This window comes from Brassica napus, chromosome A4 (genome assembly GCF_020379485.1).
Source record: "Brassica napus cultivar Da-Ae chromosome A4, Da-Ae, whole genome shotgun sequence".
Taxonomy (NCBI): Eukaryota; Viridiplantae; Streptophyta; class Magnoliopsida; order Brassicales; family Brassicaceae; genus Brassica; species Brassica napus.
Window position 1 is genome coordinate 10,502,005 of NC_063437.1, and position 26,443 is coordinate 10,528,447.

General features: G+C 33.4%; 3 protein-coding genes and 1 long non-coding RNA gene across 4 annotated transcripts; 2 read left to right on the plus strand and 2 right to left on the minus strand.

The window, feature by feature from the left end:
* Window positions 1-2,761: 2,761 nt before the first annotated feature.
* Window positions 2,762-8,766, plus strand: LOC106446179 (lysine histidine transporter 1-like). The gene is made up of 8 exons (XM_013887869.3): window positions 2,762-3,043; window positions 6,514-6,668; window positions 6,750-7,133; window positions 7,409-7,802; window positions 7,891-7,996; window positions 8,084-8,175; window positions 8,258-8,326; window positions 8,449-8,766. Exons 1-8 carry the CDS (start codon window positions 3,014-3,016, stop codon window positions 8,545-8,547), a joined length of 1,329 nt encoding a protein of 442 aa, XP_013743323.2. The 5' UTR covers window positions 2,762-3,013; the 3' UTR covers window positions 8,548-8,766.
* A 1,237-nt stretch (window positions 8,767-10,003) lies between these two features.
* On the plus strand, window positions 10,004-11,037 carry LOC125607934. Its single transcript, XR_007338999.1, has 3 exons — window positions 10,004-10,193; window positions 10,291-10,548; window positions 10,640-11,037. It is a non-coding gene; the product is annotated as an uncharacterized LOC125607934 (long non-coding RNA).
* Window positions 11,038-17,045: 6,008 nt separating this feature from the next.
* BNAC04G32900D lies at window positions 17,046-19,381 on the minus strand. The gene has a single exon (XM_022698243.2). It carries the CDS (start codon window positions 18,642-18,644, stop codon window positions 17,712-17,714), a length of 933 nt encoding a protein of 310 aa, XP_022553964.2. The 5' UTR covers window positions 18,645-19,381; the 3' UTR covers window positions 17,046-17,711.
* Window positions 19,382-24,890: 5,509 nt separating this feature from the next.
* LOC106431090 lies at window positions 24,891-26,282 on the minus strand. The gene has a single exon (XM_022715771.2). The coding sequence runs from the start codon at window positions 26,022-26,024 to the stop codon at window positions 25,191-25,193; it is 834 nt and encodes a 277-aa protein (XP_022571492.2). The 5' UTR covers window positions 26,025-26,282; the 3' UTR covers window positions 24,891-25,190.
* Between the last annotated feature and the right edge of the window lie 161 nt (window positions 26,283-26,443).

The window sequence follows — 26,443 nt, forward strand, 5'->3', positions numbered from 1 at the left end:
CGTTATCTCACGGTTCAAGAACAAAGGTCTTGCAAAGATGGTGTGTGAGGCTGCATTCTCTTACTGGCGCAAAGATTTCGATCTCAACTTCACTAAAATCAGGCAGGCCAATGGGGAATGTGCCACCTACCTTGAAGGGATCGGGACTTCAAAGTGGTCTAGGACTTACTTCCCAGGAGATCGTTACAACCTTCTAACCAGCAACACTGCAGAGCAGCTCAACAACGCTCTCAAGAAATCCAGGTCTTCACCCATAATTGAGTTATTCATGTTCATCCAGCGCATGTTGACTCGATGGTTCTCTGCTAAAAGGACCAAATCCGCCAAGTGTAAGGGTTTTGTAACACCAGAGGTTGAAAAGGTTATGCAGACACATATCAGGCTCACCAAAAGCAGCAAGATAGCTAACATCAACACCTGGAGCTACCAAGTTAGAGGCCTTTTCGGCCATTCCAACACTGTCTCTTTAGAAAACAAAGTCTGCACCTTCCAGGTCTTCCAGAAGCTTAAAATTCCATGCGGTCACGCTCTTCTAGCTGCTGATTCCATAGGTCTCCCATATGTTCAGCTCTTTGGTGATTGCTACAAGACACATACATGGATTGAAACATACGCTGGGGTTATCTACCCTGACGCTCCCATTGGAGACTTCCCCATCCCGGTGTCAATCACTTCTGTGACGATGCTCCCCCCTCAGACTCGTCGTCCATCTGGACGCCCAAAGGAAAACCGCATCGCCTCTACCGGCGAGATACCGGTAACAAAAACAATTTACTCCCTTATGTTAGACACATCCTATAACTCTACTCTCTTTAAATGGCAGGCACCCAAGAAGAAAAAACTTGTCCCTAACAAATGCTCAAAAGCGTAACACTATCGTCGCCTCAAGGACATCAGTCAGGACCAACCCCGTATGGGTCGGCAACTTGTCCCCAACATAGCTCAAAAGCGTAACACTATCGTCGCCTCCTAAGCGGTATCATGGTGCTAATTGTCCACCAAAACGACTCACGCCCCCACTGAAAAGCGAAAAACTTGTCTAGCTTCTCCACCAATTTTAAATATTTCAGCGTCGGTTTCGGCTTCTGCGTTTTAGGCATCAGCACACCATCAACAATGATGATCAAACATATGCGGAGCTTCTTCCCCGGAGACATATTGTCTTCACTAACCACCATAGCGGCAAGATCATCTAAATTCAGATTGCGCCTACCCCCAAACAACTTATCCCAGAAAGCATAGTCTGTTTTCTTTGCCTTCAGTTTGTCATCTACCTCGTACCCTGCTTCAAACTCCCCCACAGGGTAAGCCCGTGACATGGGCAAATTCAGGAAGCCCGAAACGGGTCGGAAAACTACCGAATACAGGTCACATCTCAAACCGTTTTTTCGTTACCAACTGTCTACAGAGCAATCCATGCACCATTTTCCCAGAAAATGCGCACCTCCTGACCGGCAACCTAAACAGTGGACCAAAACATGAACACAAGAGCCTCTCCATCTCCTCAGAACCTTCAAGGACATCCCTCACTAGCAGCAGATACTCGAGCGACGCGTAACAGTTGTTCCTGTTGCTTGGGTATCGGTCGGTAGCGAAGAGCCGAGATGGAAGTCTCTCATTCACCGCCACAACATCTTTCGGCGCGGTACCTGAACCCCCATAAACCATTGAACCCGGATAAGCTTCAAGAAACACTAGCAAAAGCAAATAAAATCGGATAACTCATCGTCGTCGATCGCTTTCCCAGCTCTCTTTCTCTTCGTCGACATAGCCTAACTTCGTCTCCTCTTAACACCGTCGTTACTCCGCAGTTTTACTGTCGTCGATGTCGCCGGCGGTTTCAAGAACGAAAGGTAGGAACCGTAAAGAGAAGAAAGTTTACAGTTTCATCTTTTTACGGGCCCAAGGTGAGAAAATAAACAAAAAATAACTGCTCCCTTAAAATCCACCAATCGCAGTCGAACAATTTCGAATTTCGAAACAGCAAACCAGAGTAACCAGAATTGTAATTCGAGTTACAAAAATACCCTCGTCTGGTTTACCGTTTTGAAGGGCACACATGATTTTAGCCACAACAAAGTATGTTGGTAGCAATAAGTGTCTATCTATGTAATAAATTGTCAACAAGTGTCTATATATGAAAATCACTCTTGTTTTATATAGTAGCAAAATATTCCTCATATATTTTTGACGTATAGTTTGATTCTTATTTTCTTTTCACGAATATTATATGTTTATAAATATTGTGTAGACGACAATTAAGACGACTTGATTGATGTGTGAACAAAGAGAACGGTGTTCTTCTCCCACTTTATTTTAGTCAATAAAGGATAGCTTATAAAGCAAAACATACTATAGCTTATACAGAGCCGAGTCAATGAATTACGTCATTCACCATTCATATTTTACGTGACAATTTTAAATATTCACATTTGCCAATACTAAAATTCGAATACATATAATATTATAAAACTTCACTTAATATAGTATCAAATGCATACACAGCTGATTTATACAAATTGTCGATAAGCCTTAAACTTATAATATAAGCAAACGCCTTCATCTGTTTAGCCAACCCTATTTAAGTTACGAACCTAGGGATACTATACTATGTGAAATAAAATGCATAAACAAACACTTATAGTAGATGAATGAATAGTGAATAATATTTAATTGATTAATTTGTATTGATTTTTTAAAGATTATATTGTTAGTTGCTTAAATATAGGAGGCTAGGAGCAGATTCCAGCTCACAAATCTTGTGCCCATCTCCACAAGTAGTTTGTGAAGTCAAACAAAAAACTTCAACTTTTTAACATACACACCCTCTGTTTCTCTCTCATAATATTCAAACTAATTAAGTGCATATATATAGATGTATGAGTGTTTATAACTTCAGGAGGAGCTCTATATATTTAGCATAATATCTCTCACAAGTGTGAGAACGAAGTTGTGAAGCTCTTCTTCTCTCCTATTCATTTCTCTCTTCCTCAATCTCTCTCTTTGTGTCACCATGGTATCTCAACCTCCTCAAGATGATTATGTGAGTCTCTCTTTCTTTTTTTTTGCTTTATTGTATTAAAGATATTGTGTTTGTTGAATTCTGGTATAACCAAACTGTATTTTTAGTTATATTTTCTCATGAATGACACTACTAATGGGATGGAGTCTATTTATTAAAATGATAAACAACGAACCCTTCTAGTAAAAAATATGAGAAAGAAGGTTAGTTTTGTTGTCTTTAGCATCGCCAACTGTATTTCTCTTCTTACAGAGATTTTTTGTTGCCTTTTTCTCAAAGATTCGTCTTCTTTTTAAATTTAGATTTAAAAAAAAAATATCTAGAAAATAAATTAATTGTGATGGTTAGATATAGATGAAGGAGAGGAAATGTTAAGAACCCAAATACAAAACTAGATTTGATGTAAGATATTTGACTTCGTGACTTTTGGTTTGAGTCGTCTGATTATTTTTTCCGTTCCAGGGATATTTATATTAACCATGACAAAATACAGAGTAAATTATAGTCAAATAAACTGAAAATAAAACCTGGACGAAAAAATCAAAACGCTGAAACTTTATGATAAATGGACGGTTATTTTTACGGGAAATTATAGATTTTTTTATTATAGTTCTTCTTCCTAAAAATTTCCGAGTAAAAAAAAAATACCATGTTCCATTATTATTTCTTTTTTCATATTGCGCAATTGAATTATTAAGTTACAGGACAACAAAGAAATAGACAACTGTTCATAACTTTTTGTTGATAAGTTAGATCTTTACCTTTACAGATACCGTACGTATGGCTTTTCCAAAGTTTAGGGAACTTGTACCAACCTAGACCGCCGTCTAAAATGACAAACAGATCTTCCAAAACCCACCTTACACTTTCAAATTTTCTCCCTTTTACCCCAAACTTTATTATTTGTACTATTACGCTCATCACAAAATGAATTTTGCAACCGACATAAATCATTGACTTTTCTTCTTTAGTAATCCCTTATATATTAATTGAGGAACATTTGAAAAGATATAACCTCAATTTTGTATTAATTAAAAGAGGCCCCAATGCATAGGTGGCACTCAATTAGGTAGTCAATTACATTCAATTGAAAAATAAGTAGGTCCACATTCGATTTTTATATGTTGTTAGATACATAAGTTGGTCAAACTATATGATATAATGATATGATATGATATTTTCTTTCCTTAAATAAAACCTACGGAATTACCATAAATGACTAATATATATATGACAATTAATGAGTTTAATAATAAAGATTTGATAACAATATATATCTCCTCCATCATTTTTTGTTTAATTTTATATTATTAAAATAAGTTAAACAATCAAATTAGCTATAAAAATAAAATTTAGATTTTTTCGTATATGTTATATTTTGAATTTTTAAAAACGACAATAAATGACTAAAACTATTAAAATTATTATGTTAAAAATTAATGATCAATAGTTTAACATTTTTATTATAACAAGATACACATGATTTTAAAACCATATGAGTAAAAAATATCATTTAATAATAAAATAAATATATATATATATATATTAAACACTATATACCATAAGATTACATAAATATTTTAATATTAAAACTTTCAATGAATTTTCAAGAACATTTATAAATTATAAACTTATTAAAGATTTCAGATTGAAAATTTTGTTATCGATGATTTAAATATTTTGTTATAAAACGATATGAACGATCATAGAACCGTATGATTATAAATTCTTATTTAATAAATAACTATACAAAATATACTATTCCTAGAAAAATAGGTTGGTTCATCTTAACTTATATTACACTTTTTATTAAACTAACTATCGAATTGATAAATAACGTACCAAAAAATGTTTTGCACTTTCCTTAAATAAAAGCTACGAAATTACCTAATATGATTAACGTATATGTAAAAATTAATTATAATGAATAATAAATATTTGATAACAATTTTTGTATCTTAGTTCTTTTTTTAATTTTATATTATTAAAATATATTTAAAAATCACATTAAATATATAATAAAAACATTTATAATTTTTCTTATATGTTATATTTTGAATTTTTCAAAACGTCTATAAATTATTAGAAATTTGAAGATCCCCACTCTGAAAATTTTGTGATCAATAGATTATTTTTTTGTCATAATAAGTTACAAATGATCATAAAATTGTATTAATATGAACTTTTATTTAATATTATAAGAAGATACACATTATTTTAAAACCATATGAGTAAAAAATATCATTTAATAATAAAACATATATATTTATATATATATATATATAGATTATACTATATACCATAAGATTACATAAATATTTTAATATTAAAACTTTCAATGAATTTTCAAAAACATTTATAAATTAAAAACTTATTAAAGATTTCACATTGAAAATTTTTGTTATCGATGATTTAAATATTCAGTTATAAAATGATATGAATGATCATAGAACTGTATGATTATAAATTCTCATTTAATAAATGACTATATAAAATATACTATTCTTAGACAAATAGGTTGGTCCATCTTGACTTACATTATATTTTTTATTAAACTAACTATCGAATTGATAAATAATCTACCAAAATATTTTTTGCACTTTCCTTAATTAGAAGCTACGAAATTACCTAATATGATTAACGTATATATGAAAATTAATTATTATGAATAATAAATATTTGATAACAATTTTGGTATCTTAGTTCTTTTTTTTTTAAATTTTATATTATTGAAAGATATTAAAAAATCACATTAAATATATAATAAAAACATTTATATTTTTTCTTATATGTTATATTTGAATTTTCAAAACGTCTATATATTATTAGAAATTTGAATATTCCCACTCTGAAAATTTTGTGATCAAAAGATTATTTTTTTGTTATAATAAATTACAAATGATCATAAAATATAACGCATATGAATTTTTATTTAATAAATATTTAAACTAAATAATATATATATAAACACTAATGATTTAAAGCAATAAGATTGGCTGATCAATTTAGTCGTCCAGTTGAAATCTTTCAAAAGTATGTGAAAGACTAAAGTCAAAGTAAATATGGATTTAGAATAGTAATTATATTTTACTAACCAAATACCGAAAAAAACCGAACCGAACCGAAACCAACCCGATATTCGGATTGAACACCCGTAATCCAAATGAAGCCAAACTATTGTTTCATTCTCCAAAATATAATAAAAATAATAACTTAATCCCGCGCAAGGCGCGGGTCTTATCCTAGTGAACATATTAATCGACTTCACTTTGGTTCTTGCGCGTAGTTTAGATCTTAACTTAAGGTTGGTGTACCCACCTAAATCATTTTAAACCAAAAGATCTTCCAAGAATACATAGTTATAACTTTCATTTTTATTCTTCTTCTGCCCCATAAGTTATCACATCTCTCTTTTTGAGCCCGAGACATAAAGATTTATGAAAACCAAAATAAAACTAAATGTTTTCTTCCAATTTTGTGAAATAAAACAGGATGAGAAATCGGCGAGACAAAAAGAAATAGATGCTTGGTTACCAATTACTTCATCAAGAAATGCTAAGTGGTGGTACTCTGCTTTTCACAATGTCACCGCCATGGTTGGTGCCGGAGTTCTCGGCCTCCCTTACGCTATGTCTCAGCTCGGCTGGTATATTTTATAATCCAAACCGGTTAGTGATTTTAAACCGGATCTATCAAAAACTAAACCAATTTTAATTTGGTTTTATAGGGGACCAGGAATTACAGTAATGGTTCTCTCATGGATTATAACACTGTACACATTATGGCAAATGGTAGAAATGCACGAAATGGTTCCGGGAAAGCGTTTCGATCGCTACCACGAGCTCGGACAACACGCGTTCGGGGAAAAACTCGGTCTTTACATAGTCGTGCCGCAACAGCTGATCGTGGAAATAGGCGTTTGCATCGTTTATATGGTCACTGGAGGCAAATCACTAAAGAAGTTTCATGATCTTGTTTGTGATGATTGTAAACCCATCAAACTTACTTACTTCATCATGATCTTCGCTTCTGTTCACTTCGTCCTCTCTCATCTCCCCAATTTCAATTCCATATCCGGTGTGTCTCTTGCCGCCGCGGTTATGTCTCTAAGGTAAATACTATAACCGGTTTATTAAATTCGGCTAGGGTGTTGGTTATACATAGGCCGGTATGAGAATCGGTTCAATTTGAGAAATTGGTTTATGCAACCAATACAAAATTAGGTACTTTAGTTTTTTAAAGTTCAAAATTAAGGATGGGAAAGGTAATTAAATGTTGGTTTGTTTTAGTCTCTGTTCGCATTTTTTTGTAGAAATTAATACCAGATATAATTTTGGTTCAGTTAAGTTCATTACCGGTTTTAAATACTTTTCCTTTGGTCTATAGCTACTCAACAATCGCATGGGCAGCTTCGGTGAGTAAAGGTGTTCAAGAAGATGTTGAATACGGTTACAAAGCAAAATCAACGGCCGGTACGGTTTTCAATTTCTTCAGCGGTTTAGGTGATGTTGCATTCGCTTATGCGGGCCACAACGTGGTCCTTGAGATCCAAGCAACGATTCCTTCGACTCCTGAGAAACCTTCAAAAGGTCCAATGTGGAAAGGAGTTGTTGTTGCTTACATCGTCGTCGCGCTCTGTTATTTTCCGGTGGCCTTCGTTGGATATTATATTTTCGGGAACGGTGTTGATGACAATATCCTCATGTCACTTAAGAAACCGGCTTGGTTAATCGCGACGGCAAACATGTTCGTTGTGATCCACGTTATTGGTAGTTACCAGGTCGGTTAATCTTAACCGGTTTTAATCATTTTTTGTATAAAATTTTAAAATTGACCGAATCGAAACCTTGGTTTTTTTTTCTTTGCAGATTTATGCAATGCCAGTTTTTGACATGATGGAAACTTTGTTGGTCAAGAAGCTTAATTTCAGACCGACCACGATTCTCCGGTTCTGTGTTCGCAATTTCTATGTTGGTAAGTTATGTGTATATATAGAACTTTGAAAATGGTGTTATGTCGATCCATAAAACTGACTTTCACTTTTTTTTTTGGTTTATGTAGCTGCAACAATGTTTCTAGGTATGACGTTTCCTTTCTTTGGTGGGCTTTTAGCGTTCTTTGGTGGATTCGCGTTTGCTCCAACGACATACTTCGTAAGATTGCGTTTTCTAAACGCTTTTTCTCAATCTGGGTTAGTTATTAATAATCTAATTTAAATACTGTTATTTTCTTCAGCTTCCTTGCATAATTTGGCTAGCTATCTACAAACCTAAGAAGTACAGCTTATCTTGGTGGGCCAACTGGGTAAGTAACGTTATTGTTAGTTTTTCTAGCGTTTGCAATCAAACGGGTGGTTGTGTTTTGTGAAACTATTTAATTTTCTGAAAAGAAAAGAAATCAAATGTGGTGTGTTGTTTTACTTTCAGGTATGTATCGTGTTTGGTATTTTCTTAATGGTCTTGTCGCCGATTGGAGGGCTAAGGACGATCGTTATTCAAGCAAAGGAATACAAGTTTTACTCGTAAATGCTATGTAATGTGTGTTATATCACTAAGCAATATTCTGTGTGAAGAAGATTTTAAAAGATCAACATGAGACATAAGAATCAGTGGTTTCATAGGTCTGAATTTGTAATAGCTTTAGAGTTGTATTTTGTGTGTGTTACTGTGTTTGTATATATTATTATTATTATTTTGTTGTGCCAGAAAACTAATAGACTAATAGTACTATATTTTTCTTTTTTTTTTCAAAGTGTTTGGTTTTATTTTATATATTAAGATTCTTTGTGTTCTTTTGATCAAAAAAAAAAGATTCTTTGTGTTCTCAAGACAAAAATGATAGATATTTCACACTCTCTTAGGTTCCATCATTATAAGCATTTAATCTAATCCATGGTTGACAAATGAATTAATTAATATCTGATGATTGAGATTTTATATGTCGCATATAACAACACAAATCAGAAAACTACGGATCCGAGTTAAGAAATCTAATAATATAAAGAAGAGGAATTCTCTTTTTGGAGGCTGCCACGTCACTAATTTGTGCTAGGAGAGCGCAACACCTGTCCATTTTTTCGAAACGTCGCGTTTCATTAAGTAAATTGTGTAATATACGTGGGTTTCGTTATGTCTTATTTGGGCTTTTTATTGTCTTCAAGGCCTGTCTGCCTGAAACTTAATCCATGTCGTTTAGGGTTCATCATAGCCTTTGTTCTACGCCGTACGAAAGCTTGAGACTGAGGATTCTATTCTATGGGTTTCGATCGCATCTTTTGATCTTGCAGGATGTTGCTGAAGACGAATCTGTCTTGAGGAATCTCTGGTCAAGTTTCATCTGGCGTCGTTTCGTATGAGATTCTTCTTCTATGTAACCTACGGGTCCATTGAAGTCTCCATTAAAGACCATCATTACTTCTTCGACCACAACAGGCACGATCAATCATTCAAAGCTTATTCTCTCTTGGATAACACCTATAAAAAGGTCAGCCTTCTTCCATCAACACATACTCCTCTTTGTATCAAAGGTTATTTCGTTCTTAGATGATTTAGGGAAGCAAGGAATCTCTCTCTCTCTCTATGTGTTTACCTGTTGAATCGTTTTAATGATGGTGGTTTACAGGAGACAGAGCCAGAGCCATAACCATGAACTCCTTCAGATCTTACTTTGTTGGACAGATCTTCCAAGCATCTCACGGTTTCGGCGATTCTTGCTTGGCTTAACAATGGCAGCATTAGAGATGGCGGTTCTTGCTTGGCTCAACGGCAGTGATGGACGTATGGTAAATCAAGTGTGGTTCGGGCATGACGACAGGTTCGGCTTAAAGCTCTAACGAGGCGATGCTGATAATAGTGACATCAAATTATTTCGGTGACGTACTCTACAGGTAAGAGAACATTAGTTTATAGCATTTATTGGTTTTATTACAGGGAAATAAAAAATATAGTTGCATGAAACCATTTCTTGAGCTCTACAATAACAACAGGTTAAAGATGACATCTCACCTTCGGAAGCGCCCGTCTTGGAATGAGAATTTTTGCATCAACGGTTCAGGTGGCTATATAGTACATGTATTGTTGAGGGGGCTCAGCGAGCAATCAACACCTCACATTTCCAAGCAGAGAGTAATGAGAATGGTCTTGGGTTTGTTATGCTATGGGTCTTTACAGTGGTAAGTTTTTCTTTTCATGTGTATTTGCTTTGAAAATTACAGTTAAAAGACATTTTGAGCTGTTAATGACTAAAGGCTACTGGATTATTTACAACAGGATTCATAGCGATGTATGCTACATAAGCTAGCAGAGATGTCGATTGATACCTTACCTCCTGTGTCAGCATTTTATCTCGAAAGAAAAGGTGGACTCTTGGAGTTCATTGAGAAACAGATCTAAGTTGAATGGTCACATGGTGATTGTTCTTGCTGAAGAACATGGCAAGAGTTGATGTGCAAAAGCATGGAATCTAACAGACGCCTCTGATAAAAAGCTTCTTAAAGATGTCGCTTCTGGCTACCACAAAGCATCAAGGTAAAAAATAGATTAAAACTTTCTCATGCAATTCCAGATAATTTTAAAACTCATCATAGTGTTTTCACCTTTTTTTCTTCTCTGGTGATAGGATCATTTAAAGAAGATTAACATGGGTGATGAATCTCAAATACGTAGGTAACAAAAACCATGACTCTTTCTCCCCACTGTCAATTACTTGGATATTTTAAATTCATTTATTTGTTTCTTGCTTTTAGATCCTGCGTACATGATTTGGACTGTTCTAGCAATGCATCAAACACTGTTTACTTTATACTTCTTGCTCAGAGCGTTGTTCATGGTGCAGTGGCAGGTTACACTAGCTACATCAGTAATCTTATCAATAGAAGACAAACATACATGATGAGTTCTAACACTTCAGTTATATTTGTTTAGTATTGTGGTCAAGACCAATCTTAAATGTGTAGATCGTAGAGCTTTCACGTTCTTAACTACGAATACGTGAAGAAAGAACAACGTTAATCATTATTTTGCTAAGAAGTTCAACCCTAAAAATTGTCATTATTCTCAAGGAGAAAATAAAGAATCAGCATAATATTAAAGTAGAACGTGAAGTTTACAGTGTGTTGTGATTCTGTAATTAACACAAATTGTATAGTTTATCACATTAAAAATATTTATTTTTCATTATCAAATAAATGTTATATAAAACAAATCTATTTCATTTATTTATTTGTTTTAGATAGTTATTTTGTTTCTAAGATTTCACAGGAAAATAACCTACCATTTTTAAAATCATAGTAAAATCAACATTAACAAATAAACCATGTATTTTAAATATATATAAATTTAATTTATTTTTCAATGATGCATGAAGTGAAAAAAATATATTTTAATATATTTTGAAAATATTTCTTTTTAATATATCATAAAAATTGTTATCTCGACATAGACATAAATCTTTCTACTCCGATGAAGAACCACCCATTATTATTTACATTACAATATCAAGTAAAATTAGAACTTTTAGTGACCAACGAGAGAGAAAATTCAGAGAGCTTCACCAATTTTTCAACAAGAGAAGGTCGTTAAACATGGAAATGAAAACATTGTAAATACGGGTTTACAACCTGACGAGCTGAATATCCAAAACACGAAATGTAAAGTCCTTCAAACTAGATCATTGGTCGCACGAAGAAAGACAAGAAAAAAAGAAGAGAAATACCTATATGGTTATAGTTTGTAATCACTTCACTAGGTTAGCACTTCTAGAGTTACAAAATTACCATTTTATACGACCTTTTATAGGGATACAAAAGCAACGTATTACATGTGATTTAAACAAGAGACGTAAAATTTTAGGCTGGCAGGATAATAACATTCCACAAAAAAAACAGAGACATTAGAAAATTAAAAAAAAATGTTAGATGTAAATCTAAAAATATGAAATTTTAGATTCTAATAAATATATAAATAAATACTGAAAACTTTATTTTGAAAAAAAAAGTTTCAAAAAGATTTTTTCTTTTTAAATTATAAATCGTAAAATTTTAGAAAAATAAATTATAAAAGTTCAAATTTTAAAAAAATATAATTAAAAAACATAAAAAGATTTTTTTTAAAATATTTTTTATTATATATATAACAAGGATATAAAAGTCATTTACCTGTTAATAAAAAATGTATTTTTCAAAATGTTTCTTTAATAATGATAAACATGAATAATTATACCAACAAAGTAAACATGAAAATTCGCTATGTATCAAATAGCTTATATTTTCAATTCCCCTTACCACCTCACTCAAAGTATATAGTATTGTATTCACAACAAAATTTTAATATAAACACACTTAACATTTATAAACCCTTAACACATAAAAATACTTAAAAACCATCTACGTTATTGTACACTCCTCTTGTGAATCCTAACATAAAACACATACAACAAAATATACAATTATATAGTAATATATATCATACGACAATCATATTCTGCGCGTAGCGCGGACCGACCCTAGTCATATATAATGAAACACTCTTTCCATTGAGAGTATCCACCTCAACACTTCTCTTATTAGGTGTGACCCACACAAGTAAATAAATTGTATATATCTTCGGTGAACTATGTAATTAATCACATCTAGAGACATTTATGTGTTGATTGTTAGTCTATATTTAATTTACTAGAAAGTCCATCAACAGACCCACTTCATACGTTAGTTAGCTTAGAAGACATCTCAAAAAATTTCTGAAATTTGTATTATATTATTTATGCAGTTCAGCCATATTATTTTCCTTGAAAATTGGGACACGCTACTACGTTTTCGATCTAATGGGACTGGGCAAACAATATGAACAAAACCTAAAATCTGACCCACACAAGATGAGACGCTATGTTATTTTCCCGAAACATAAAAATGCAACCGTTACAAGTATCTGAGGGATGATAATGGCAATTAGATACCAAAACAACAAATTGTTAATGAAGAGAATTAGAGAAATCACACAAACGTTTCGGAGATGAAACCATTACGCACACCATTCTGTCATTATGTAAATAAATTAAGCAAGGACAAAACACTATATTTCGATTAGTTCAACACCAAAAATAGATCCTACCAAAACAGAATTGAGCCTCCTTCAAGTCCTTCCTCAAGATGTCATCATTACCAAAATTGGTGAAACAATAACTACTGATTTTAAGAGCTGCATATTTACATGCAAGGAGATATTATCATCATCCTACGGATTCTGGAATCCTAGAGTGTGAAGTAAGCTCTCGTAGCATGATTAAATTATGACTGTATTGAACAATATGATGAAAGTAATTTATTTATAGCTACATTCATATATCATTTGTATTTGACTTACATTCTCATGATTTTTCTTTTCTATGTAATGGGATAATATGGAACATCATCCATCCAAGGAATCATATTTGACTTCAAAAAAAATTAGCAAAGGATTCGAGGGCAGAAGACACTGGGTTTAGGAATATACAAAACAAATTTGAAAGATTTCTAACAGATGAAAAGCCGAAAAGGTCTGAAATCACCATTTTTGGCAAGAGATCTTAAAATTCGTCCATCTGAATTCACATGGTTACAGTGGAGTGTTTGTCCATTAAATGATGTTCCACCAAATGATGTTGCACAAAAAAAGGGCTAAGCTTTCGTCTTTCCTTAAACATTGACAAGTATATGTAATTTGAGTCAGAGTTTCACCGTTAAAAGTTTTGTTTGTACCCTTCAGGTGGATGGGAATTTGATGGTTGTAAATTTGTGTGGCTTAGCTTAGAAGCCATTCCTGTGTTATCAAACCATAAATCCTTAGAGAAGCTTCTCCTGGAAAGGTGCATGCGTCTGGTGGAGATTTCTAGATCAGTAGGTATTTTGAATTTTGAGAACATTACTTCCATGGGATTGTAGGTACTATACAAAGCTCGCTGGGTTGCTTGTGGATGTTTCTGGACAGAAGCATCTTGAAAAGCTTGTCCTCTCTAGCTGTTCAAATCTGAGTGTCCTACCATAAAAATTTGGTGATATACCATGTCAGGAAGATCTTCTTAAGGATGAAACTCCAACAAAGAAGTTACCAGAATCAAATTCTCAGCTTGAAAATGTTTAAAGGATTAGTACAAAGACTTGCAAATATATTCAAGAGTTAACTTTGTGTCTAGGAATGTTGACATCACAGGAAGAGCTAGATCTTAGTGGCACAGATATCTAAAAATCTCCAGAAGATTCATTTGATGCACTGTGCATCTTTTTCTAAGATACCTGACAGCGACACTATCAATGAGCTCATATTATTGAAGAAAGAATTCATCAATGGGAGCGCTGGAGGAGCTACCTTTAAACCTCGGCCCACTACCACATTTGACTGAATTTTCTACAGAAGGATGCAAACATCTGAAACAGATTCTGAGTTCAAACGGTGGATTAAGTTCTCTTTCGAACTTAAGTAGAATTAGACCAATATTCAAACTCTATCAAAAGAGATTTTTGACTTATACTTCATTTGAAAACTTGTGTTCAGAAGCTGCAACAGAAAGAAGTTTTCTTCATTTCTGTTAGAGTGATGTATATTCAAAAGCCTCTATGTCATTCAAGAGATAAAAAAAAAACAATGCAAACGAACCCCACGCGCGCGAGGTACCGGTCCCTAGTAATAATAAATTATACACTTGATCCATTACAAAACAAGATGCATGCATCTAGAAATACAAGTGTCTCCCTATATGATGTCGAATATTACATGAAAATTACTTTTGAAGGATCATCGTCATTGAAAGGAACCTATCCAATGAAATTAAATACAAGGTCTGCAACAATCAGATTTTACTCTATTTAGTATTCATGACCCAAAATTAAGTTGGTTTGAGAAAAATAACTAGAGAACGTAATGATTATAACCATTTTTTTAAACAACCGTAATGATTATAACCTAAGTCTTTTTTCTTTGTTAAATTTAATCTCAGGAACTAGTTGATCACAAGATTTCTCTCTTTCTCAAATGTAAAATCTTAAAAGCAATAAGAACACAAGAAATTTAACATGTATAGCATATCTTAACTCTCACCGTAGCTTAATACGACGACGAATACGAGTTACATAAGCGCTTGGTCCCAGAACCAGTTGTAACGGCTTCTGGAATTGAAGTTTTGAAGTTCTTATTCAAGAACATAGTTTCATTGAAGATAAACACAAATTATAATCAAGTTTTTGCCTTAATCTCATAGCCCATCTTGCAGACCTAAGCCCATATATTTAGAGCCCATTACTTCACTCTTTTTTTTCATCAACCCCATTACTTCACTTTTTTTGTCAACAATTCACTATCTCTTTTTTTTTTTACTTTTCATTCATTTTTGCAACAGTTTTTTTTTTTTTGAAATTTATCATTTTAAAGGACTTAATAAAATAAAATCAAAAATCAAAATATAATATAATTATGGTTTCATATGGTTGCACTCATTAATATTTTATGAAGTTTAAACAAATTTACTATTAATTTTAATAACTACCAAAATATGTTGATTTTTGATAAACAATTGTTTTGGCGTTTTCTTTTTCACTTTCATTTAATATTCAGGTTTATCATGTCTTATCACCAGATATATATACCCAGATAATTTGACTGGAATGCATTTGCTTATAAGTGTAATTTTCCTGATGGATCAATGTTTGATACTATTTATAATGCGAATGTGAGAACATATTTCGTCAAATAGTTCTTCAAGGGATTTGAATATCGCATTTACCAATTCCTTATAGGTGAAAAAAATCTCCAACATAATATTGGAAAGATAATGTATATGTAACTGCTATTTTCTACAAAGATAATCCTTTCATAAAATAAAAAAAATATGCATATACAAAACAATATATTTTTTCTACGCTGTAAATAATAAATAAATATAGTAAAAGGTATTTATATATAACCCCACACAACGCAGATCAATATTATAGTGTAGATAGTAAAATATAGTTAAGTACTAGCTAGGTCCAGTGAAATTTGTGCTATATGCATGTGTGAGCTGTAAGGTTAGTCCATAAAATCATGGGGTCTGTCGTTAAAAGAAGAGAAAGAAATAACCATATATATAGACAAGGACCAACCAAGACAGCCCTTTCTATGACTTCTTCCAACTAAAAATGCCATCTGTTCACTTATGATTTCTTCACTCTCCTATATTTTTATGTATAGGGTGTACTGTATGTACTTGTATTAAAATAAACAATCAACAAAATATAAAAACGAGGAAAAATTGAAATATGACCTTAAAAAAAACGATTCATAACTATAACTTACGACTGATTTGTTGGATGAAAACATTGAGGAGCGGCATGTAGATAACCGAATTAAAATGAAACGTGTACTTTGAGATTTTAGCATCTCCAACCCATTTTTATATTTGACTCTATAATAATATTTAAAAGCAAAATTAGTTCAACACATTTTAATTTATTTTATTTTATTCCTAAAAACTCCTTTTATTTTAAAATAAAAATTGCAATTTTACTCTTTTTATAAAAAGTAAATAACATTTTTCTATATTTTGCTCTATATTTAGAAACTGATATTTTTAAAAACTACATTGGAACAAATCTCTATTATAAAATTCATCTATTTTAAAATAAAGAATATCAAAATACACTGGATATAGTTTTACTACAATACCTTACCTTATTTTCCTTACGGGATTATGATTCTAAAGTGATGAATGATATACCATATTTTTACGTACGTGATTATCCGTCTATTATTTCCGAACATTCATATTTACATTTTTAAAAGTCATTCTGCTATATTATATTACTTAATATACAATATCGTGAATCTACTAAAATTAGATTACATTTGTTTTATGATTATTCGGCAGAAACATACTCAAATATTCTGTTGCTCTGATCATCTAAAATGCGAATCACTTGTCAGATAATTATCTTGCCTACACATTTTTTTTTTCCGTTTAGTTTTCATTTTCATTGATAACAAAGGAAGAATACAAGAGTGGAACACTAGAGCCAGCGGAACACATAACCATCCCCGGAAACTTAACCCCAACATGACCAAAGGGGAGCAAGAACCCAAACATACGGGTCACATACCAACATTGAAATATAAAACGAATCCTAATGCTCCTTTCAAAACACCCAGAACCAAACACTCAAAAGATATAAGAGCAGTGACTTAACAAAGACTATGACTAGCCGGAGAACTTGCAATGAACTAAGCACAAGAACACGCAACGTAGAAGGTTTTTTCGTGAAGAACAGAGACCTCGTCTGAACCGCATGTTCACGATGACCACACCCTAACTACAACAATCTCATCTGAAACACAAGTTCACGATGACAACCAATGAACCACCACGCCATACCAAGGCAGAAACCAGGAAAACAGCTCTTGCCTACACATTTTCTTTACACGCCATAGTTATATGAAAAGATAATTATATCAAAGTACCACCATCCAGCAAGCCCTTTGTCAAAAAAAAAACACCATCCAGTATATTTGGAACAAGAAAATAAGATAATTAATCCATGGTTCAGATCTTCTCATACAATAGTACTAAAAGCCGGAGCTGGATAAAACTCTGACGAAAATTAATCACAAGTCTAAGTTAGTATATATACATGCATGCATATATATAAGTTGCTTTCATAGGGTAATGTTGCTTACCAGTGGTTCTGTTTTCAGTTATACCTTCCAAGTGTTAGAGCTGATTCAACATCTAATCTCCAAGCCAACCCACCTGATGATCCCATCCTCCATACATCACACGGCACAGTCATCTTCACTTCTGACTCCGAGTGACTCTTCTCATTCCTCCACGTCGACGTATCATACCGAACCCTAACCCTGCATGTTACCGCACCGTACGACTCCACCATGCACGACATCTCTTCCATAAGGTCCGTCGCCACCACCAGCCATACTTTGATAGTCACCTCTGCCTTCGGATCTCCCAACATATTCCGGTACGCCCGGTTGATCCAATAGACCCGGTTTGATCCATCAGAAACTAACCAAGGACACGTGTCAAAATACAGCATCCTCATCACTATCTCCTCCCCCTCATTCATACGGCTTAGCTGTAGCTTGTGATACCCTCCCAGTTCAGTACATGTGTTATTAACACACTCTACCGTCAACCACGACTCCACCACCGTCCGATCTAAAGATGATGATATATTTAAACTCGTTTTTGGATCCATATCACTCGGATCCGTATTATCCTTACCAGCTTGATGATCTTTATCCTTATCCGGAAGCAACTGAAGTGTGACGATATCGCTCTTATCCTCACCGCCTATCTCTTCATCAAGATCCGTCTTTATCTTCTCTCCATCGCCGCAAGCTTTCTTATTACTACATATCATATCTTTATTATTATTACTTCTACCACTACTAATGTTTTTATTCCGAACCCTAACATACTTTCGTTTAAATCTTCGGTTTCTTCGGAGGAATCTGCAACTCTTTGTGTCGTCAGAAGATTCGCCGACAGGTGGTTTTGGTGCGATTGGACGGAACCGTTGCATTATCCTGCTTACAACGGTCTTGTGTTGATCCGTAACATCATCGCAAGCAGAAGCTTCCCGCTGCTTTCCGTAGTCTGTCTTCATCTCTCTATCTCTCCGGTAGGGTTAGTAGTTTAGCTGTTCATTTATGGTGTTTTGATGTATAAAATTAGATGGGAAAAAAGAGTTATATGCTGAAAGTTTGAAAGTATGAGAGATAGAAGAGGAAAGTAAGGATTTGAACACGTGGCTAGGGCAAGTGTTTAGCGTATGAGAATAAATTATTTTATGATTGGTTTCGTATGTGTTATGTGTCCCTCATCAACGATGCATTTCAACATATTTATGTTGAAGACAAAACTTCATACACGAATCGATGGCACAACAACAAAACAAAAAGATGTAACTAAATGAATAGCCAATCAGTCATATATATATTTATTATATATACGTATTCGAATTAACATAAAATGAAGTATAGATCATCGCACGTATAAATATTCGATATATATGAAGAACTAAGTAATTTACACAATGTAAATGATTAACCGTATGTTTTACATCTTTTTTTTGGTTAACCACCTTATGTTTTACTAAATACCGAAATATATATACGATCAACGGATCAAAATGTCCATATATATAGTTATACATATTATCAATATATCTACGGTAATTTGTATGAAAATAATTACTCCATATATAATGTAACTAACCTATTCCTGGAAGTGGTTTATAAAAACGGAAACTAGCTAACGCATCAATCGTGCTTAATTAGTATAAAGTCTATTCATATAAAGTATAAATGATTATATATCTATAAATCTTACATAGTTATGTTATTTTAAATTTAAATAATGCAAAATAAATATGTAAGAAAAGTGCTAGATGAATTTCGTAAAATTATCTTAAAAGTTTTCATATATGAAAAAAAATTACCATTCCCTCTTTTTAATTACTTTTTTTAGCAACATAAAATTTCACTGAAAGCCGAATTAGTTAGTCGTTGTGCCTCTTGCAAGATGGGTTGATAGACATGCGTTAGCAAACCCATCTGCAGGTCCTACAAGAACGAAGAATAAGACCAAAATGACAAACGGTGAACACGAGGACCCTATAGAGTTTCGTCGACCGCTACTAGCGTGAGTAGATTGCTCTGATGTGAATTCAGATGTGGAGTAGATGAGGGAAGCAGCATGAAGGAGTGCTTCTCTCTTTTTAATTACTTTTTTTTTTAAGTGAAAGACTCATCAATAAATTGTGATTGTGGATGCTCTTTAGACTTCAAAATTTAATTTGAATAAATATGAGAGACTTGTATAGGTACTTTATACTCGTTAAAAATAAATATAGCTAAAATATAAAGTTCAAACAGTCACATTAACATACAATAATTTACGTGTATATATTATGTACATCATATACATGCATCTGTCCGCTGTGTATATATATATGAACTATGTGGCGTACGTATACATAACATACATATACACACGTGTTCAGGATTATATCGAGCCAAACAAGTACAGATAAATAATAAAGAAAGGGAACCAATAGTAAGAGGACTCTTGAGTTTTGAATTTAAAATGCACGACAAGATATAGATATAAGCGTATCTATCGTGATATGGGTTTGAGATTTTGGTCCAAACAGAGCGCTGGACCAATAAGCAGCAACCATCTATTCTACCACTACGGAAAAGCTAAAGTCCACGTGGACTTTCTCCTCACCAATAGCGTCACTCTTCATTTTTCCCCACCACATAATGTCTATATATAAATATAAATTTTAGGACCATTTCTGATAGGTCCATACAGAGAGATATGATTTGGGTTTTATTCTTTGATTCGTATATATTATATAGTTGAAAATTTGCATAACAATGACAAAAGTCGTTAAGCTTAATTCGAGAGGGACTAATCCGTTGGTTAAGCATTTGAATACCGCGGATTATCTTGTGATTCATGTATGTTATAGTTAGACTAAAAGTTATAAGCAAACAAAAGTTACGGTTAGCTTTTTAAAAAAAATTTCAAATTATGACATTTTTGTCTGAGCTCTTTGCTTAACCCGAATCCTGAAATAGACCGGATGATTGATGGCAGGTTCGTTTTTCATGTATATTAGAAAAATACATTTGCTGTAAGCTCCAAAATTATAAAGAAAATGGAAGGCCACATATTTTTTTTCAAATTAGACATAATATTTAGTCTAATATAATGTGTTTTGGTTATTTGTTTGGTAAGCCTCGTACGCCTTTGTTCAGTACAACTACAACTGCATTACACAAGTTCCACCAATAGCTGGGCTGGCAATAAATCCTTTACGAAACCCCTCTGATAAACTAAAAATAAAATAAATAAAAAGATATTCTACAGATTTTTGTAAAATTGTAATCTAATAAAATCTTACTATATCTTTTTAAAAAGTATAAATACCACTAAACATGAAAATGTTTTGAAACTAACCTTACAATTACATGGTATATTATAAATTGTGTCACTAAGATTTAATTAGTTTCGGAAGCATAGGTTATGCCAAAACAATATATTAATTTATATATTACGAACACAATTAGTCGCTTTATATAACAAAGAGAAAACTACGTCTATCATAGTTTATTGCCCATTTCATTTTACGCATTACCATATTATTACCATATTACGAACATTAACCAAGCAAGTGAAAAAATTATACACAGAATACATTATCATACAGTTCACAACAAAATTCATTGGACATGAAAATAATTTTCATGTTTATTAAATTTTTACATATATTATAATGTCTAATAATCAAACGAAAAATTCAACAAAATAAAATATAATAAGTAGCTGCAAATACAATTGACGGTTTGAAACAATCAATTGGATAACAAACAACTAAAATATAACACTATTGTATTTAAATAAGTCATATACACTATTATATATCACTAATGATGTAAAACAAAAAAATTATGCAAATACAAATGAAAACAAACATCTACGTGGTTGCGCGGATCGAAGTCTAGTTCATATTATAATCACCACGTAAACTTTGATTATCATATTATATATATAGAATATTTGGTTAATGAATCTGATATTGAAATTATCCATATAATGAATGATTTAATTAGTCGGAAAAGTTTGTGTGTATGTAATAATATTTAATCGATTTTCTGTATCAATACTTATCAAAACAAATATTAGGCTTTTTTAGAAGCCTTTTATGTTTAAAACAAGAACCAAAATTTTGGGTTCTCTTGCTTTAATTAACTTTCTACAAACCTAAGCAGTACATTGAATGGACGAGAGCAGAAAATATAAGCATAATTATGCCAATTTTTGGGATGCACAACAACATTGAAAGGATAGAAGCAAGAGAACTTACATCTTGTACTTGCTTGGATGGCCATATCAAACGCTCTCACAAGTTTTTGGGGGAATGTACTCTCGCTTGGCTGTTGCAGCAAGTCACCAAAGCTTCAGCCAAATATTTTCTTACTAGCTTAACACTGCACTACTTATAAGATTTATCGCTAGGGAAACAACCGGATTCAGATACGCATAAATTGTTGCCTAAGTTTTTAGGCCCATCCATCTTTCCATTAGGAACAAAGATTTTCTTACCAACACAATTACATTAAGTTTGCTTCCACTATATATATTAAAAACCCGGTTCCAAAGTAGTTTCCAAACTAGAATAATCATCTACGAAGAGCTAAATGATTTTTTTGCAACCACTAGAAAAATAGTGAGTAAAATCTATTTAAATTTTGAATAATATTTGAGACTTCTAATTTTCTCACACTAATTTTTAACATTAAATTTGTTAATACACTCTAAAAAGGATCAAAAACAGTTACAGAGTTCCGGTTTACCGGAATAATCAGCAGCTCAATGTCACTTGAAATTGGGTGAAGTAAAAAATCAAGAAGGGTAGTCAGAGGAGACAACATGAGAAAGAAGAGAAGGGAAGCTAAGCTACCGACTCCGATGAACACCGACGACCACTAATTAGGTATACACAGCTTCACGGAAACCGGGTGTTCAAAAAAGTGTGTAGTTACGTCAACACTCAGAAAGGAGACTCATCCCGAGGAACCGCCATCCCCCGAAAATAGAACCGTCGTCGGCGCTTTTCCTCACAAAAACCGGTACAAACCTTATGTCTCGATGACTAACAAACGGATTTTGGTTTATTATACATTGTTTTCAGACAGAGCGCTTGAGCCTAAGAATCTGACGAGCCACTAGGACCATTGAGCTTTCGTAGAGGCCCCACACCCAAAAATTACCTGATTCGCCAAGAGAAGAGAGATTGCATTTCAGAATGACCGAAACTATTTTGACAGTGTCAATTGGAAGCTGAAGAAAATGGCAAAAAAGCTCGAAACGATCTGGCATCGTCACTAGAACCAAAAAACCTCCACCCAAATAGATTAAGAAACTTTAGGGTTGAGAGAGAAAAATGGATTTGTGAGTCTCACGCCGCTTAAAGTCCTTCGGTTTATATATTTAACCTAAACACTTTTATAGTATAACAAAAGGTTCATGTGGAAATTTAGTTTTCAGTTATTTAACTCTGATTAGAACATATTATTACACTATTAGAGTCTCATCACCAAAAATCATACTTAGACCATATTGTTTTTTCGGTTTAATAACTATCTTTTATAGAAGGAAGTATTTTGAAAAACTAAATAACCAGAATGAACAATCCAGAATGAATACCCTAGGGAAAAAACTACAGTGGTACTATTTAGCATTGAATAATATTTGGATATTGTACGTAATTCTTTTTTTCCCAGACATTAGTTGTTTCGAGAAATAAAGACACGTGATAGGCTCCTATTTGTTTTTCTCGTCAACCAAAAATTCTATCACTGTCAATATAAAATCCACCAACAGCGTTACAAGAACGTGACATCAACGCACGGCTAGATTTCTCTCTATCTGGCACTTGAACGGTTCAGATTAATAAAGTGGGTCCTAGCAAAAAATTTCTCCCAGGTATGGCATGACGTCAATGGTTTAAAAAAGATAATTAAACAGAAAGGGCCAAAAACAAAAAATGCGTGGAAGCTGATTGGTTGATGTCTTTCTCCTCTTAAGACGCCACGTGTACTAATCTTTCTCTGTGCGTGTTTGAGTGTTTAACCACTTTATTTATTCCCTTTCTTCGATAGATCTTTTTGGTTTTTTATATTTTTTATTTTTTTGTTATAACTTTTTGCTCAGCCAATGAGAGTTCTCCATATGTAGAGATTCAAAAGCCCACGAAGATTTTTTGATGTGATGCTAATCATCATTATTGGTTACTGCACAATGGGTATATCTAACATGCGCATGTCGACACAGCTATATTCGATAACATCATCTCATCTACAATCTATATAAAAGTTTAACTAAGTAGATAGCAAGATTTACTTACGTGAATGAGATTATCTTCAGGTAAATAGTTTCAAAACGTTTGGTGTGAGAGGCATAATTATGCCCAGTAGTTATTATGGATTGCATGCAGTTTTTGAAAAATACAAGTTACTTAGTTTTATGGAATGTTGTTGATTTATTATATGTGTAACCTCTCTTCCCTGTCTTTTTCTGTTGTTGTAATAACCCTATTGTATGAAGAAAAATTATGTCATTTAAATATGCTTGTATGTGTATACATTATTATGCAAACACAGAATGCTGTACGACTGGGTCACCCCGTAGTAAAATATACATTATTGTAAAAAACTTCTTTACTGGTACTATTTTGTCATGGAATCATTTAAATAAATATTCCCAAATAAATATTGATTTGAATGCATATACACCTAGCTAGTCAAATACATATATTTTACGTATATGTGAGCGGCTATACACAATTAGTGTACAACATACTGCGTGAACGTCTAACTAAAAGCTTTAATACATGAATGAAACTAGCTAAACGATAAGATAGGATTGTCAATAATTTAGAGAAAGAAACACGTGTCAGGACCATGCTATATATCTCGAGAATATTGTGCTTAAAACACACATCGGATTCTTCTCTTTATATGAACTGTCACTTACCCATATTGGTACATACGAATATGTGTAGGCTGGTGCATGAATCCATATATATGTTACTACGTGCAATAAGATAGTGTTCCAATACAGTTCAACCATATATTACGCATAAATGGATATCTCTGTGAGACACTTGATCATAAGTTTAAATGGTCACATCTTAACATTTCTAAGAATTGCTTGTATTGTATTGTTTTGTTAAAAAAGTTCTTAAGATCGCTAAAATTACTGGTGATATTTTATGGCATACGCATTTATATCTCTAATACTGCTCCAAATATGATAATTTAACAAGAAGCTGGAAAAATCAATACAAAAGCCAAAGCTAAGCATTGACATCTTTTTTATTGGAAGCTTTGCCAATCAATATTTGACATTATGACAATTTCCAATCTATATATATAAAAGGTTTTTCACACACAAATTTATTCCGAAAGACTTGATTCTCAAGATCTTCCCATACATATAGCATTATATAATTTCGTTTCTCTTTTGTAATTCTTATTATTTCCCAATAAACCAAAGTTCGAAAAAGTGATTAAGGTTTGAGATTATGACCTTAACCACATCTTGATCTTAATTAGTCTTACCTTCTCGCATCTCTAACTCACAGCCAAAGAGTTAAAGCTGCAGTGGTGTCCAGCCTCCATGCAAATCCACCAAACTCCATCTTCCACACATCACACGGCACCGTTTTAACATACTTCGTCTCTCGCCACGTGTATTCAAGCCTCACCTTACACGTGAAAGTTCTGTACTCGTAAAACGTCGCCGTTTGGTCAACCACCAACCATACAATAACTTCCGGCAACAACGATGACGGCTCTCCTCCAAACCCATAGTCTCCGGTTACAGTCTTCCGGTAAGATTCGTTCACCATCACCACACGGTTCGAACCGTCCGATATGAAAGCAGGACGCGTGTCTTTATCTATAGCCTCCGCAATCTCCTCGTCCGTACACCCTACCGCATGGGAAGCGGAGCCACCGTTTACGGACTCCACCGTCACCCACGTCTCCACCGGAACCTGATGCACTGCGTCTTCTCCGCCGTTGAACTTTAGCCACGTTCCGGTTTTACAGGTTCCATCTCCGAGTATTGTTTTTACCGTTGGATCAAAATTATTAAGATCCAAACTCAACGGTGTAGATCTCTCCGGCATGAGCTGTAGCGTCACGAGATCTTCCCGACCATTCTCTGGATCTGTTGAGCTAGATCTAACGTCGTTCTTTGATCGACACGTGGCTTTATTGTTTTTAGAAACCCTAACGTACTTTCTCTTCGTTCTTGTCGTGCTCGTGCTTCCGACAAATGGTTGACCAGTGGTCGTCGGCTTTGGAGCGATCGGACGGTACCTAAGCATGAGAGAATCAACAGAAGTCTTATCTTGTGCTTTACTGGCGCATCTTAGCGTCCTCCATAACTCGTGATCTTGATCCATCTCTCTCTCTCCTCTTTCTCTCTAACCTCCTTAGCTATTCACTACATACACTCTCTCTCTCTCTCTTTTTCTCTATATTCTTTCTGTGTCTCTCCGGTGGCCGAAGAGATTAACATTCGGGAATAGAAAAAAGCCACGTGTCTAGGGCAAACATACGAAGACACTTGAATCAGTGGTTGGTTATGTGCATTTACACTATTTTACGTCTTTTTTATTGAACTTTTATTTTCCGATAGAGGGGAAAATATACTATACAATTTGCCTTCCATTTTTTTTTTTTACAATTTATAGGAAAATAGTTCGATTCTAACCAATAACTCGTAACAGGTTCTTTTATACTAGTTATCAGGATATGTTTGTCGGCATTTAACTAGTAAAAAAATGTCAATCAGAGTAGGTGTCGATACTGGCTAGATCTA